The sequence below is a fragment of the Rhinatrema bivittatum genome, chromosome 12 (assembly GCF_901001135.1).
Source record: "Rhinatrema bivittatum chromosome 12, aRhiBiv1.1, whole genome shotgun sequence".
Lineage (NCBI taxonomy): Eukaryota > Metazoa > Chordata > Amphibia > Gymnophiona > Rhinatrematidae > Rhinatrema > Rhinatrema bivittatum.
In genome coordinates, this window is record NC_042626.1 from 34199756 (window position 1) to 34217233 (window position 17478).

Here is a 17478-nt window from a genome sequence, read left to right on the forward strand (position 1 = left end):
CCATCGCCCTATCCCTAGATCAGGGCTCCTATAATATTGCTGAGATTCAGCGCTTATATTTGATTGAATACAGTTACACTTACCAGGTTTTTAATCGGGTTTTTAAGCTGTATTCAAATTTTAATCAAGTTTTTCAAGAGTATGTCCACAGTGGCTTTTGAAGAGAATACTGAATGGCTCAGATCACTACGGGGATATATCTAAGGTGACGTCAGCTTTAAAATCTGACTCAATCTCCATTTGCTAGCAGGGGAGCATCTAACCCATTGGTCCTGAATCCATCTGTCTACACTAAGAAACACAATTATCAGGTAAATAATTTCTCCATTAACTAAATAGACTTCAGAAATAGCCACTACTTATCACTGTGTGATAGGATGGGATCTGTTTACTGTGTTGGATCTTTTGATGAGTACTTGTGACCTGGATTGGCCACTGTTAGAAACAGGATACTGGGTTTGATGGAACCTCGTTCTGACCCAGCATGGCAAATTCTTATGATACTGTTTTATTTTCCTCCTCCTTAACTGATCTAGATGGATGACATTTTTGAAGAAGATGAGGGACAAGATGATATGTATTTTTCAGCCAGGGATCTCTTGGAAATTCGGGATGCCATTTTTTTTCTGCTGAAAAAGTTCTTGCGGCTTCTGCCTAAATTCGCCTTGAAAGAAAAATTCCAGAGCGTACAACACTGTATTCAGGTATATGGGGAAGGGGGATGAACTTAAATGTTGGGATTACCAGCTTTTTAAGAGAAACAATAGTGTGTATGTAGGGGGATACTGTAAGAGGCAGTGGATCTCGCACATCACTTAAATAGTATATTAAAGAGCACTGGATAGGAGCCAGCTGTTGTGGTACCAAGTGTAAAGATATTTATATGGAAAAATAATCCTAACTTTAGATATATAATGCTGAATTCCATATTAAGCAACATCACCCAGGAAAATGACATCTGAGTCCATGTGGGCAACATATTGAAATCCTCAGCTAAGTGTGTGGTGGTCAAAAATGCAAATTAGAACGTTAGGAATGATTTGAAAAGTAATGGAGAATATCATCAATGTTCTATTGATCCATGGTTCAATCGTGCTCATCTCAAAAAAAGATAAAACTGAATTAGAAAAGGTACAGAGAAGAGCAACACAACTGATAAAGGGGATGGAGCGGCTCCTTTATGAAAGGCTAAACAGGTTAGGGCTGTTCAGCTTGGAGAAGAGACGATTGATTGGGGATAATAATAGAGCAAGGGTTTTCAGAATATCCACAATAATTAATGCATGAGATGATTTGGTATTCAGTGGCCATGATGCATGCAAATCAATCTTTCATATTCATTGTGAATATTCTGAAAAACAGACCTGCTTGTGGCTCTTAAGGTATGGAGCTGGCCACAACTGTGATGGAGATTTGAATAAAATCACGAGTGGAGAAGAAGCAGGTAAGTAGAGGACAATTAATTTACCCTTTCAAATAGCGCTAGGACCAGGGGACACTCCATGAAACTAGCAGGGTAGCAGATTTTAAATAATTGAGTGAAATATGTTCCTGAACATACCCAGATCAGTCTAGACCAGTGGGCGGGCAATTTAATCTGTGAGGGCGAACATCTGCTATACCTGGGCATGAGCATTAAAGAATGGTTTTGCTCTTTGGGATCTGCCAGGTATTTGTGACCAGGTTCAGAGAGAGGATGGTGGGCTGGAAGGACTTTTTGGTCTGATTCAGCATGGTACATCTCATGTAGGAATGGGCATGGACTACGCACAGCTTTTTAAAGGAATTGGGTTACTGGGGTTTGGCAAACTCCTAGCTTTTGTTCCTTTGTTCACACAACTGTCTGTTACATTATTAGCACGAAATTTAGTCCTCCTTTCTCTTTCATTTTAACAGATTTTCATCGAGCTGACAAGTTTTGAACCTGTTCAAGAGTTTGATTTTTCGGAGTCTTTGTGAGTTGTGTTCTTTTATCATTTGCATGGCATAAGCTGCTGTTTTCATTGGTACTGGGGAATTGTTCTGTGTTCACTAAATTTAAGCCTGTGGAGGAGCATTATTATTTTTTATAATTAATAAAGGGAAAGCATGAATTAAGAGAGGGCATTTAAAAATGTGTTTATCCTCCTTGTTTTTCATCTAGTAACATAAAACAAATGAAGTATGTACCAGAGCTGGCATATCATGGGCTCAAATTACTGTGTTCACCACTTCATGGGGAAGGAGATCAGGTAGGTAATGTTGATTCCTTTAACCTGCTGGCATCAGGAACCCTTTTGCACTTGTGTCAACTTTCTTTTTATATATGTAAGTACTGGTTTCAAATAAGTTTTGAGCCATTTCAAGTCCAAAAAATCATCTTTCTTGACAATCATTCCTAGAGGCCAATGTTACTAGTGCCAAAGTTTGCAAATACATTAACTCTCACTAATAGGGCAAATAACGCAAACTATTCCTTTTGCAAAGTTAGCTATTGCAAACTTCAGCTCAACATCTATACAGAACTAGGTAAAAAGCTCATCTGTTTGCATAGCAAGATATCAGGTATTCAAATGTTCCAATGTCAATATAGCTATTTTTAGAAGAACAAGAACTACACTTTAGAGGTGTAGTAGAGGGTTTTTTTTGGGGTTTTTTTTTGTTTTGTTTTTTAGATAATTGCCATATTAACATGAGAAATAGAATACATGCTGTTTATCTTTGAACTCACTTGCATGCTGTTAAGATGGGCTCTCATTGTAGCATAATCTATTGATTTTCCTGGTAGTATCTGCTGTAGTATATTGATGAGAAGTTTGAAACTAGAAGAAATTATTACTGTTTGTCCTGACTGCTAGCATCAGTCAGATATTAGGACTTCTCGTTTCTAAGCTTCAGTTTGAAGAGATTTGGGTTTTTTTGGCCTCTCAGATTGAAAGTCAATGAAGCCTCTTAAATAGAGGCCTAAAAATTCTCTCCCCCAAGGTTAAATTTCTCTGTTAATTCCTTCGTGTCCTGACTTTTAATTATTTAATTGACATAAACACTAACTGGCCGATACAGTAAAATGCACTTGGGCCGAGCACACTGTTTAACAAGCAATTGGATGGGCGTTTTTCGACGCCCATCTATTTCCTCTTATACTGTAAGGAGTTTAGTGAGTCAAACACGTGTCCAAGCACCCTCTCTCTCCCCCCCCCCCCCCCCAAAACTAATAGCGCTCATCACATGCAATTGCATGTTGATGAGGCTATTAGTTATGCACCCAGGATACCGGAAAAAAAAGTGTGCCTGAAAAACTGTACAGAAAAACCAAAAATGTAAAAATAAAAAACAAAATGGGCCAGCCAGGTTAGGAAAACAAATGCTCCAATTTTTATCGGTGTCTATTTTCCTGTCAGCGGGTTCGGAAAACCAATGCTCATAAAATTGAGCGTCTGTTTCCTGAACCTACTGACAGCCACCTGTCCTGGATTTCCACTAATAAGGAGGCGCTAGGGATGCACAATCCCTCATTTAAATACAGGATCGCCCGTGTTGGGAGAGCGGGCGCTCAACACAGAGCTCCTGTTCCCCCACGCTTCTTATTGTATCGGCCTGTAAAGTAACTGGACACAATTTATTGCTTTCTGGTTTTTAATGGCTGTGCTTTGCTGTTTTGCTTTTCTGCTTTTTGATTCATTTTATTTTTGTTATTTATGTTTAGCTGACTTTGATTATTGTAAAATAGGTTTCCTGAACTTACCCAGATCAGTCCAGACACGTGGGTTTTGCCTCCCTACCAGCAGATGGAGTCAGAGAAACAAAACTTTGGGGCATTGCTACCTGCAAGAAAATTGGTTCTTAACTGCTAATTTTCATTCCTGTAATACCACAGATCAGTCCGTAGACCCATCCCATCACTGCCAAAAGACTTTTTTTGCCAGCTTGTAGTTCAAGTTGGTTTGCCTTTCAGGGTATTTGGGCAGTTGATCATGGGTTGGGTTTTTCAGATTTCGTTTTTGGGAGTGTTTTGGGCTTCAGTTTTTAGGGGTTTCCAACCCTATAGTTTTCCCCGTTAGCCCAAGAAAGGGGTTTGGGGGTTCATCTTGGCTTGGGTACAGGTCAATACTGAGGAGATTGCAGATAACATTCTCTGTTATGTAGCAGTGCCTCAAAGGTTTGTTTCTCTGACTCATCTGCTTACCACCCACTTGTCTGGACTGAACTGTGGTATTACAGGAATGAAAATTAGCAGGTAAGAATCAATTTTCCTTTGTTTTATGTTCCTCAGTTTAACTTTCGCATTTTTAGTGAGTAATAAATTTTACAACACTCAAAATAGAGGACAAAGGCACTTACTTTTAATATAGGTTATAGATACCTTAAAATGGGAAAAAAGATAACAGGTACGCTCCATTCTTATTGTTTAGTGCTTTTTTTGAACTGTGGACAATTGGTCACTTCAGGTGTGCAATTAAACCTTTTCTTCCTTTAGATCAGTAATTATAATACTGTAATGTCTAGTCATGTACTTAGAGGAGATATGATGTATAAATCTGTTATCAAAGACTTGCCACAGTTTGGCCATTCTTATTATATACTGTACTTCAGTTTTTCAGGCTCAGTTAAGTTTGCTAGTGGAATATTTCCAAATTGATCTAATCATCTCACTGAGTAGAGTCCTATGCTTTTGAAAGAAAATAGGTCCTTCCTCATCCTCTCATTAGACCAGTCCAGATGCATTGGTTTTCCTACCAGCAGATGGAGACCAAGAACAAAGCTCTTGCTGGAACTCTGTCCACATAAGGAACTGTGCCAACTACAGAGTCTCTGTATTTATCTATCTCCCAGCAGATGGTAGGAGTGCCAAACCTATATTCTGAAGATAGGTGGATTTGAAAGTCTCAGGGGGTGTAGCTGGACTTGGAACTCTCTGGTTGAGTAGGGATAAGCAGCAGAGTTGGTGACCTCTTGCTTGCTTGATCCTGATTACTGAGGGTGGACTGAAAGCCAGTGATGCTGACTCCATTTTCCCCCTTCTTCCTACTCTCTCCTGCATACTCCTTTCCCCTGGGTGCTGGACTGTGAAGCTAGAAAAAGGTGGTTCTTCAGGGTCTCTGTATTCAGAGTACTCCTGTTTCTTAGCATCCAGTCAGATGGCTTTCTCCGCAGGAGATCTGCTGTGCGGCAACGTGGTCTTCTCTTCATCCTTTTACCAAACATCATCGCTTGGATGTTTGAGCCCCAGAGGAGGCGACGTTTGGGGAGAGTGTTTTTTGTGTGCCGGTTTTTAGGGTTCCTGCCCAGAATAGAGGGGCTTGGGTACACCCCGCTCGTCTGGACTGATCCGGGGTACGAACAAGAGAGGAAAATTTTGGTTCTTACCTGCTAATTTTTGTTCCTGAAGTACCACGGATCAGTCCAGAGACCTGTCGCCATCTTTCAAAAGACTTCCTCGCTTCTGGATGTTGCTGAGCTGAGGTTTGATGTAGTCAGAGTAATGAGAAGTGTACATAGTTGGATATGTGTTTTTGTTAACTCAAGAGGGCCTAGTTCCAGGAGCTCCAACTTTTGTCTCTGTTCGCCCTTAGTGTAGGGGAAAGTTTGTTAACATAATCTCCTTGGCTTGGGTACAGGTCAATAACTGAGGGATTGCAGGTGGCAGTGTCTCAATGTTTTTTTTTTGTTCTCTGCCTCCATCTGCAGGTAGGGATGCATAAACCTGCTCATCTGGATTGATCCATGCTACCTCAGGAACGAAAATTAGCAGGTTACAACCAATTTTCCTTTAGCCTCTAAGGCTATGGTTGCTAGATGGATTAAGAAGGCTTTTGCTGTCATTTATATGTTGGTAAAAGACTTGGAGGTCCCTAAGGGGCCCAGGGCACATGTTGCAAGGGGCCAAGTGACCTCCTGGGTATAGTACTGATTGGTTTAGCCTCAGGTAAGGAAGCTATTTGGTAGTCATAGTTCTCCCTTTCCAAACGTTATTATTTGGATGTATAGACTAGGGTTCGCAGCCTCTTGTGACAAATGTTCTAAGAGCAGGTTTTATCAGATTCCCTCCCAGGTTAAGAGTGGCTTGGGTATATCCCATACATCTAGACTGATCTGGTGTGACAATAAAGAAGGTAACATTAGGTTACTTTCCTGCTAATTTTCTCTGTTTGAGTCCTGCCAGACCAGTCCAGAATCCTGCCAGATTGGCCTGTATCTAGCTCTGAGTACATGGTTTGATTTATCAGACCCCCTTCAGTAGTAGGGTCAGTTGTGTGAGGTTTGCCATTAGGTCTTTTATTTTCACTCCTGCTTGTTGGAGGGGTTTGCTTTATAGGGTCATTCTAAGAGCCTGCAGGTGGCACAGTTCCTTATGTGGACTGAGTCCCAGCAAGAGTTTTTAGGTCTGTCTCCATCTTTTGGTAGGGGAGAAAAATCCATGCATCTGGACTGGTCTGGTAGGACTCGAGGAAAGAAAATTATTAGGTAAGTAACCTAATTTTACTTTTTCCAAACTTTCTTCCAGACTATCCGTCGTCTCTTCCAACGGATTTTAAATATCATCTTGATGATCAGAGAAGGATCTAGCCAAACACTTGTTACTATTTCACCCCAGGTCATCAGTGCCAGAAACCAGGCGATAAGATTTATCAGGTGAAATCCCCAAACATGAAAAATCTTTTCTATTTGTCATAATCTGAATGTTCAGATTCTCTGTCAACTCATTACTGCTTAACATGCACTGGATAGTGACAACTTTAGGCAATAAAAAGTTTACTGTTCTATGTAATGGCAGTGCCAAAAGTTCTGTATAATGACACTGTCAAAAAGTTTTAGTTATCTGTAAACCGATACGATGTGCAAACGGCTATCGGTATATAAAAACCTATAAATAAATAAATAAATAAATATGTTAATATGTACCCTTTGAGACTTTAGACTACTGTATGTGTTTGAAACTGCTCTTTGACCTGTAGAGGGGGTAATTTTTAAGATATTTTCATGGCTAAAAGCAGTGCTTTACCCATGGAAATGTCCTTTCATGAAATTGCTTGCCCGATAGATTGGTAAAAGTGCAAGCATGAGACCTGTATGCGGGCATTTGGGAGAAGTGTTCCAAGGGTGAGCTCTGGGCAGGATTTTCATTTACATACATACTTTCTGATTTTATAAAGTATGCATGCAGATTTTCACAGCAAAGCAGGCTGCACTAAATAGCAGGTGTAATTGTGCAGGTAGTTTTTGTAGAGTGAAGTTTCACTTTAAAAATTGGTGTAACTTATGCATGTCACAGGCTGCAAATTTATGTGAGCTGTGGAAAAAAAATGTCATTTCATCCTTGTACACCAGTCAAATTCTTACAGGTGGGTTATGCTCCCCTACCAGCAGATGGAGGCAGAACAGAGAAACCAGTTCCATCTTGTCTTGCTATACCAGTCCAGCCCTTAACAAGTTGGTTGTTTCCCCCCTGCCTGCAGATCAATGCAGACCAAACTTTTCCTCTGTGACATCGCAGTTACTGTTTTAAGAGTTGTGCCAAGCAGCAGGAACCCAGTTTTTTCTGCCTCCAGCAGATGGTAGGACTCTTTGGTGCAGCAGCTCGTCGGTGGATCCGCAATCAGACCCTGAGGCCAGGCAATTGGCTTCGGCCAGCAGTACAAGTCTGCTGTTCTGCTCCTGGTCCTTGAGGGAAATTTGAGCGAGCATCTCCAAAGAAAAGGTAAAAAAAAAAAAAAGCACAGGCGGTACTTGTGCTTCTGAGAAGATGTTTATCTGCTCTTCCCAGGCCCCCTCTCTTTCTCCCCCTGCTCGCTGTCTTGAACATAAAGTTTAAAACAAAAGAAAAAAAAATACAGGATAGCTGTGGTACGCTTCTCAGAAGACACCAGTGTGGAGTTTCAGCCAGCGTTCTCATGGCCGAGGGGGAAAGTTGAACAGCTGAGCTGTTTGTAGGTATGCCGGTGCTGCAAGGGACTTGCTTGTTCCTTTTGCGTGAGGGAGACAGACATGGCAGGGGGGAACGGACAGGCCTCCTTGCGGCACGTGATTTTCTGGAGCTGTGGGGTACTTAAGGCTGCATCTGAGAAGGGGCTTTTGTGCCTCACATATACCAAGATATGGGAGCAGCCCGGAGTTTGTACAGTTGCCAGTTTAGCTCCCTCTTCACCTCCCAGCAGTCTTGTTCCCCCAAGCACTGGGGGCCCTGACACATGGTCTGAGATAAGTGTGTCCAAGACGGCAGCCATTTTCCCACACGCATGGTCCTCGGGGAGTTAGAGAACGCCGGTGCTTGTGGAGGTGCTGTAGCACCTCCTATTTTACTGCTAGCTGTGGGTCCTTTGGGTTCCCTGATGGGGAACGCTTTTGGCATTGGTCCGGTTCCCATGGGGATTTCTTCCCAGAGTTTCTGTTTTTTGCATAAGGCCTTTTGTGCCTTTAAGTGGCTTGGAGGGACACCGCATGGTATAGGGGGTAAGACTTCTGAGGTTCTTCCACTGGTGTTGTCACCCCTGCTTCTACAGCCACTGATGCACCTGGACCTTCATGGGAAGATCCTGGGGGCACAGAGGATCCTGGTGATGCTGACAGCTCGGCCTCTCTGGAGGCAGATGAGATTGGTCTGGAGAACAACCCTGATCCGACTGTTTCACAGAGATGAGATTGGGTTTCTGATAGAGCAGGTTCTTTCCTGTTTTAGATATGAAGAGCCAAAGCCCCAGAGCTTCTGATGTGGGACCCCTTTAAAGGCAAAAGGAAGTCCTCCACCACTTCTGTGGTGAGGGGTAGTCTCGCTTGGTGGGACCTAGCCTCAGAATTTAATAAACGGTGTGACTCTCGAATCTCCTTCATAGGTATTTTTTTGTGAATGGGTAGAACAGAATTACCTTGGACTGTTGGGTGCTAGAGGTCGTAAGAGACGGCTACGCTCTCGAATTTTGTGCCTGGTTAGGGAGGTCTTTCTTGAGTTTCACGTGGCCTCTCGCAGCAAGCGTGAGGCTGTGGTGGATGCTGCAAAGGTTACTGGATCTATGTGCCCATGCTGTGGGAGGTACAAGGGCAGGGCAGGTACTCTATTTACTTCGTAGTTCCCAAGAAGGAAGGATCTTCCATCCCATTTTGGACCTGCAGAAGCTGAACCAGGGCCCTTTGAGTGCTGCGTTTTCGTATGGGGACACTGCGCACGGTGTAGCGGCTGTCCGCAAAGAAGAGTTCCTGGCATCCTTGGACGTGGAGGCATATCTTCATATTCAGATGGACCATCAGAGGTTTCTTTGTTTTCACGGTGCTGGGTCAGCATTTTCAGTTTCAGGCCCGCCCTTTCGGACTGGCAACTGTGCCATGAACCTTCACCAAGATGGTGGTGGTGGTGGCTGCGGCCCTATGCAAGGAAGGAGTTCTGGTTCATCTGTTCCTGGGTGATTGGCTCATTTGAGCAAAGTCGGAGGAGTGTGAGAGGTAGCTTCAGCAGTGATGAACACCTTGCAGTCAGTAAGTTGGGTCATAAATATGTGAAAGAGCCATCTGGTTCCAATCCTTGGTATCTGGGGGTACTAGTCGATTCTAGGAAGGGCAGGGTGTTCTTGTCGAAGACCTAGAGAGGAGGTGCAGGCACAGGTGACACGCCTGTGTCGTCTTACGTTGCCAATGACTTGGGATTATTTTCAAGTGCCCAGTTCCATGGCATCCATGTTAGATTTGATTCCCTGGGTGTTTGCACACATGAGACCTCTGCAGCACACTGTCTTGTCAAGGTGGGACCCGTTGTTGGGACAATATCATCTGCCGTTGCCCTGCTGCGAGAATCCAGGTCTACTCTCTATTTGTGGCTGTCTCAGCCCAATCTGATGAAGGGAATGGACCTGAAACCCCCAGCCTGGGTGGTGGTCACCACAGATGCAGGTTCACGTGTTTTCGGACAAAGCGACAATGGTGGCATACATCAACCGCCAAGACGGGGCGAATAGTCGGGCAGTAGCTCTGGAGGCACGGCATTTGTTCGTGTGGGCAGAATGCCATCTCAAGGGCATAGCAGCCTTGCTTGTCGCAGCAGTGGAAAACGTACAGGCAGACTTCCTCAGCAAGAAGCAACTGGACCCGGGGGAATGGGAGTTGTCCCACGAGGCTTGGAACCGCATTGGTGCCTGGTGGGGTATTCCACAGCTGGGCCTCAAGGCGACACGGTTCAGCGTAAAGACAGAGTTTTCTTAGTCGCAGAAGAGAGGTCTGATCAGTGGGCCTGGATGCCCTAGCGTGCCCTTGGCCTTCGGGGATCCTGCTGTACGTGTTTCCTCCTTGACCTCTGGTCGGTCCGAATTCTGAGGCGTATAGAGGCGCATACCGGTTCCATGGTGTCCGTGGTTTGCAGATTTGGTGCATCTGGCAGTGGTCTGATCCCTTTGGCTGAGTCATCTCCAAAGTTGCTGCGTCAGGGGCCCATATTTTCGGATTGAGAGGATCACTTTTGTCTCACGGCTTGTCTTTTGAGAGGTGGCGGTTGTGCCTGGAAGATTTTTTTTTTTTTTTGAGCAGGCTCATCAACCTGGCACTTCGGCGTATATTCAGGTCTGGAGGGCGTTTGAGTCTTGGTGACTTCAGAGACAGATGCATCCCCTGTTAGAAGAGGTTCCTCTCATCTTGCAATTTGTGCAACAGGGCTTATCTAAGGGTCTCGCCTATAGTTCCATTCGTGTTCAGGTGTCAGCTTTGGGCTCTTAGGGGCAAATGGCGAGGGTGGTTCTTGGCTTCGTGTCCTGATGTGGTTCGTTTCTTAAGAGGTCAAGCATTTGCGACTTACGGTCCGGATGTTATGCCCAGTTTAGAACCTTAGTTTGGTCTTGCGAGTTTTGTTTGGGGCTATGTTTGAGCCTTTGAGGAGAGCAGCGCTGAAGGCTTTGACTCTGAAGGCAGTGTTCCTGGTGGCCTGTTCGGCCAGATAGGTATCAGAGTTACAGGCTCTGTCTTGCAAGAATCCCTTTCTGCAGATTTCCTATGACAGGGTTTCCTTGCGGACGTTCCCCTCTTTTTGGTCTAAGTTGGTATCCTCCTTTCATGTTAATCAGATCGTCTAGCTTTTCTGGAGTGGTCTAAGGATTCCCCTAGGAGCAGGGAGCTGCATCTTTTGGATGTGAGGAGAATTCTGTTGCGTTATCTGGAGCTGTCTAATAGTTCTGGCACTCTGATCACCTTTTTGTCCTGTATGGGGGCAGGAAGAAGGGAGAGAAGGCCTCTAAGGCTACCATTTCCCATTGGTTGAAAGCGGCTATTTGCATGGCCTATATTTATTTGTAAGGGCTGTCAAGTTCCAGCAGGACTGAAGGTGCACTGTACAAGATCGCTAGCCACTTCCTGGGCAGATTGTCAGTTGCTGTCGCCTCAGGAGATTTGTAGGGCTGCGGTGTGGTCCTCATTGCATACTTTCACCAGACATTACCGCATGGACGTGAGGGCACAGGAAGAAGCGATCTTTGGTGAGTGTGTTCTGCATATGGGTTTTTCGGATTCCCGCCCAGTCTAGTTGTGCTTTGGTACATCCCACCACTTGTCTGAACTGATCTGGGTATGTTCAGGAAAGGAAAACTTGGTTCTTACCTGCTAATTTTCATTCCTGTAATACCACAGATCAGTCCATAGACCCATCCCGTCACTGCCAAAAGATTGTTTTTTGCCAGCTTGTGGTTCAAGTTGGTTTGCCTTTCAGGGTATTTGGGCAGTTGTTGATCATGGTTTGGGTTTTTCAGATTTCGTTTTTGGGAGTGTTTTGGGCTCCAGTTTTTGGGGGTTTCCAACCCTATAGTTTTCCCTGTTAGCCTGAGAAAGGGGTTTGGGGGTTCATCTTGGCTTGGGTACAGGTCAATACTGAGGGGATTGCAGGTAACATTCTCTTATGTAGCAGTGCCTCAAAGGTTTGTTTCTCTGGCTCCATCTGCTGGTAGGAGGCACAGGCCACTTGTCTGGACTTATCTGTAGTATTTCAGGAACGAAAATTAGCAGGTAAGAACCGATTTTCTTTTCCTTTCCAGTGCTGATAGGAATTTCAAACCATCAGTGTTTGTTTAGCCAGCTGCTTTGATTTGATTACATTTCCTTTGGTTGCAATGCCAGTCTCTCTGTTCGTGCTTGGAGCCCTTTTATAAAATGTAAAGACCTTTGTAAATCACTGTTATGCAGAGCAATTGGGTTCTGTTAGAGATTTAAATCCATTATCATTGTTGACATCGTTCTGTGTAGTTGTACAACTCAGCATTTCATTCACAGCCTCACTTTTTATTTACTGCAGCTATCTGGTGGACGAGCTGAAGGAAGCTGCCCTTCCCATCTTCCTCATTTTGCTGCAGCACATCTGTGCCAAGGTACGGTATTTTGTCATTCTAAAGCTCCATCCTCTCTATCCATTGCAATAGGCTTTTTTTTTTTTTTTCCTAGGTCGGTCTGACTGTCTTCTAACTTTTCCGTCGATTAAGCAGGAAAAAATGAAATATGATCTGTGGACAACATCACAAGGCAGCACTGGATGAAACGGTCTCTCCAAGCTCGTAGAGCTTTGAGCTCTACTGAGAATATGTGGCAGTTACCATGCGGTCATTGCTTCTAGAATTTCCTCAGTCTGTTTTTCGTCTGTGCTACTGCATAGGAGCTTAAAGTCTCTTCACTACTGTCTCAGTTATAAACAGTTAATCCTTCTCTTCTCGCTTGTAGTGAGTCCCAAACAGTGCTTTTCAGTACTAAAAAGAGAAGTCAAGAAAACTAACCAGTGGATTCAAGGGCTGCCCTTGCGGACACTTAATGTCTATATCAGTCTCTGAAACGCATGACACATACGCTGCCTGACACTAACAAAAAGCACAATGCATCGACTCACCTCTCGCCGTAGGCACCATCTGCACCTGGCGACTCTTGCATCGATGCACCCGGTGCATGAGACCTCAACACATGCCTTGATGCATACACAACTGACGCATTCTGCTTCGACCCCTTTGAAGCACAAGTTGTCGACACATCTAAAAAACACCTGCACCCCTTCCTCCACACCCTCTATGCATGAATTGTCTACCCTGTCCTTAGTTGGCCCATCCATTGCTGAAAGCTATCACAGATGGATTAATGCAGTTAGTGTAGCTGGGTTTAAAAAAGGTTTGCATAAGTTCTTGACTTAGAAAATAGCATCAGTAGCATGGAATAGACTTAATTTTTGAGTACCTGCCAGGTACATGTAGCCTGGATTGGCCACTGTTGGAAACAGGATGAACCCTTGGGCAACTTCTTATGTTTGTTCTTATCTCCATGCAGCGTTCAGTTGCTGATGATCAGCATGTTTCCTGCCTCTGTACACTCTAGTTCTTCTTTAAGGCCAGGAGAATAGGAACATCGTCTTCCACTGCTGGCGGTTCATCCGGCAGAGTGATATGCTGAGAAATATTTAAAAAGGCGCTGCCAATAAAACTATATACTGCTTATGGTGCTTCCTTAGTGGAAGCGCATCTAGAGCTGCCCCTCCCTCAATCGTTATCTCACTGCCAATGGTACAGCTTTTTTTAATTTTTTTATCCCAGGGACTTCAGCTGCAATCCCCAGATGCCCGCTCTTCTGTTAGGCAGCCCCTATCTAATTCTCCTCCAATCACTGAAGATCCTATTCTGGTCTCGGAGGAAGACCGTCCAGCTCTTCCCCGGCTCAGAGGTCTCAACAGGCTCTGGATCAGATCACAGGGTATTGTCATACTTCTTCGTGTCTTTCATCCTTGAGTTGGAAGAATTCATTTTCCCGCCTACTTATCCGATTCTTCTCACCTCACCTAAGTTTCACCACTTGCTGCTGCCTCCTATTCGGACCACAAAAAAATCGACTGCTATTGACATCCCACCTATTCATAAGGGCCCTGAGGGCAATAGACCAGCCAACAGTGTAGACATACTTGCAGAAGTTGGAAGGAGAGAAGGAAGGTTGTTCAGGCTGGATGCCTTAGTTCAGTCTTAGCCGGAGTGGCAACTACTTTGTATTTCCTTCGTGGCCTCTGATACAGTCTCCTGCAGAAAATCTCTGAGCTTCAAGGGTCAGTAGTTGTGATTAGTGCCCTATTGATCAAAGCAGACTTGGTTTGTAGTTCTCTTCTGAGTTCCCGCTCATTACCTCAGAATATAGATCTTCTGAGGCAGGGTCTGGTGTTTTGCAGGTAGCTGGTTCAGTTCTGGCTTGTGGCATGGCCCCCGAAGTCTTGTTTTAAACAAGAAATGATATTCTTGAGAAATAATGGATACTTTGTTGCCCTCATGGGAAAGATCTATATATATGAGTTTGGTTGCATTGCTAAGCAGGTTTTTTCTCAAGGAGAAATTTGGCAGGCTTGTTTTTTTTTTTTTTTTTCCCACAAGGAAGTTGAATAAAGGTCTAGCTCTCAATTTCTTGACAGTGCAAATAATGGCAATAGTGTGTTTGAGAGGTTTCTTCAAGGTACACCTAGACAGGCAGAGTTTTTTCTTATTCCCTCTGAGGAGTGAAACACGTGGAGTACTAGTAAAAGAACTGACCTTGTGTTCGAATATGGTGGTATCCTTTCTGGCAGGTACTTCTTTTGAGCCCTTCAAAGAAGTGTGGTGTATTTGTGGAGTGTTTTGGTTTTTTTTGTTTTGGTTTGGTTTTTTTGACTAAGTTGCTATAGGCAATCTACACAGCTGAATTTCTGAGCTGTAAACTCGTTTGTGCAGGGAGTGTCTTGGTTTTTTGAAGGAGATGGTAGAAATGTGGCGTTTCTTCCAAGGTAAATTGTTTTTTCACATTAATTGTATAGTGTGTTTTTCCTTTCTTTAGTAGGGAGTTGTATGGGGAAGTGAATGTCCTGATCCATTCCTTGGATGTGCAGCATGGTCTAGTGTGGAATTAACATAAACAGTTTTAGGGAATTGGATCATCTTTTATCCTTCATGCAAAGTCATTTAAAGGAAACATCGCTATGAAAGCTTCATTCCTCTTCATCCAGGCAAACCAATACAGACCCAGTGGGGTTATTTATACCAACCAGCAGTTGGAGACACATCAACAGGTTCGCTGTTGTCATTTTTTATATATCTCCGTGCTGACCCCAACCTGCCACGGGTGGTATTTCATGCTGTGGACTGAGGCCTGGTAGGCTGAAGTACAATTCTTTTTGGCAGCTCCTGAGGTGAAAGACAAGTTCTCTTTCCTTCAGCTGAGCAGCATCTTTGGATAGTTAGGTTTGAAAAAAAAACCAATTTTTTTTTTTTGGTTGCTCCTGAGATGAAAGCTGCATGCTCCCTCTCTTAGATGAGCAGGACTGGTGGCCAGGGGGCTTCCAGACCCTTTCCTTGGGTGTACTCTTTCTTTCCCCACCTTTCTTGATAAGTTAACAAGAATTCCGTGTTTTGGTATACTCATCTTTTTTGGAACCGCAGGTGCCACTTTTCATCTGCTGGAGTCAGAGTAATACTGAAGGGATGCAGAGGGCGCTCCAACCTATTAGGGGCCGTCCTTACAGTTTTTGCTCTGACTCCATCTGCTGGAAGGGGGACATAACCCACTGTCTGGACTGATCCGGGTACATACAGGGAACATCTTTTTTAGGCCATGCAAGGTTAGCATTGTAGTGTGCCTCTGCTGTGACTTCTCTGTTTTTCTGTTTCAGACCCCTGATAAGTCAGAATATCGTACTCATGCGGCTCAGGCCTTGGTGAAGCTCTTAAGTAAACTGCCTTCTGCGGAATTTGCTGGATTCATGGTCTGGCTTTACAAGTACTCAAAAAATACGAAGGTGAGAAACCCTTGTACCCCTTGTTTCTCACATCTGTGAGCTTACTGAATTAGACGATCGCCGTGTTGGTTTGGTCATTTATAGCAATAAAAAAAAAAGAAATTAGCTACTTTTGTCTTGACTTACTATAAATAATTTCTGAGTGTTCAAAAACCAAATGCAAACTCTGCTATTCTGGTACCACTTCTCATGCTCATCTTGGCTCTCTCTTCAGATCTCGTACAGAGTGTTTGCCCTGGAAGTTATCATGGCTCTGTTGAATTTACCTGAGAGAGAATTAGACAGCGCCCTCCCTCCAGAACTTCAGAAGTTTTTACAGCACAAATTCCTAGTGCAGGCTATGGTACTGGGCCGCTGTTCGGACAAGGCACCTACTGTCCGCAGCAAGGCACTCTCCTGCTTCGCTCAGTGCCTGGAAATGCAAATGTCGTCTGGTATACAGAGTATAACCATTCTTCTACAAGGCAGTAAGTATGGGTCAGGAGTCCTCCAGAACAGAGAGAATGTGATGCCCCCATACCCCACCCTCAAAAGTAGGATGACATTTAAAATACAGCCTTGTTTTGAGTTTATCTGGATTGTGGTAGATGAAGGAGAAATATTCTGAGAATAAAACCATGGGGATAAGCCAATGCTATCGCCCCAAAGCTGCAGGACTGGTCCAAAGCAGAGTTAAGAATAACTTCATTTCTTTTTTGGTTCATATAAAATTTGTGAGAGATATTTACAAGTCTTGCAGAAATTAGGCTAAATAAACAGATAAAAGTAAGATGCCTCGCTACTTTTGCCTTTGTGGTACAAAGCCTCGGAGAAATGTTTGACCCCCCCACTTTGGGTCTGGGTTCTCTTTGATTTTTCAGCTTCAGTCTTTGGAGGAACAGGCATCACACCGGAGAGCTCGCTTGCCAGTAGTGAAGGTAAAGATTTTTTGTTTTCTTACAAATAAGTGCATAGAGGGCATGCCTACCCCAAGGATATTCAAAATAAAGCATCAAGGTATTGTTGCAAATTCAGTTTAAAAAAATGTCTGCGGTCTTTGGATTTTATTGGAATGTTCCCTGTACGTATCCGGATCAGTCCAGACTCCTGGGTTTATGCATCTCTGTCAGCAGATGGAGACCGAGAAAGTTTCACTGACACTGCTTCATAAACCCTAGTGCCACCCGAGGTTCCTCAGTATTTCTCTGTCTCCAGTAAATGGTGCAAAACCTGCAGTTCCGTAGTCTGGGCAATTTTTGTTCGTGGGGTGTAAATCTGGTGGTCCAGATCCCTCCCCTTCACGAGGCTGCTCTGGTAGGATTTTTTCATGAGACATTCTATTCCTTTTTTATTTTTAGACTTGTCTCAACAATAGTTATATTAAAAAAAAAACCAAAAAAAAAACCGAGAGAACTGAAGGCAGTTGCACGGCTTGCTGTGCGGGCGGCTGCTTCTTCACTTTCAGATCAAAGGTAGTCCTTATCTTGCTCATTTCTTCATTTTGACAGCCTCTCTCACTTGTTAGATAGTCCGCGGGTCGGTATCTGCGCCTGTGACTCCACACTTGCTCAATTGAGTCGGCAGGGTCTTTGTGCTGAGTGTTCAGACGGCAGGAAGGGCTCATCGGAAGGGCCCCTTGCGGTGAAACGGCGTCGGGGCTCACCTGCAGTCGGATCAGTCGCTCAGCTCTGGCCGGCATACTGATCCTCCCCCATTCAGCGCAGGATTGGTGGCCATTTTGAATTCTCCAGCAGTTCCCGCACCGCGGGGGAGAGGGA

General features: G+C 44.1%; 1 protein-coding gene across 1 annotated transcript in view; it reads left to right on the plus strand.

The window, feature by feature from the left end:
- NCAPD3 (non-SMC condensin II complex subunit D3) overlaps positions 1-17478 on the plus strand; it is a 112038-nt gene that overhangs the window by 12890 nt on the left and 81670 nt on the right. Inside the window, exons 5-12 of the mRNA XM_029573252.1 lie at positions 537-704; positions 1897-1955; positions 2144-2231; positions 6485-6612; positions 12236-12308; positions 15596-15721; positions 15936-16188; positions 16582-16638. Of these exons, the coding sequence (XP_029429112.1) occupies positions 537-704; positions 1897-1955; positions 2144-2231; positions 6485-6612; positions 12236-12308; positions 15596-15721; positions 15936-16188; positions 16582-16638 (952 nt within the window). The remainder of the gene's footprint in view (positions 1-536; positions 705-1896; positions 1956-2143; positions 2232-6484; positions 6613-12235; positions 12309-15595; positions 15722-15935; positions 16189-16581; positions 16639-17478) is intronic.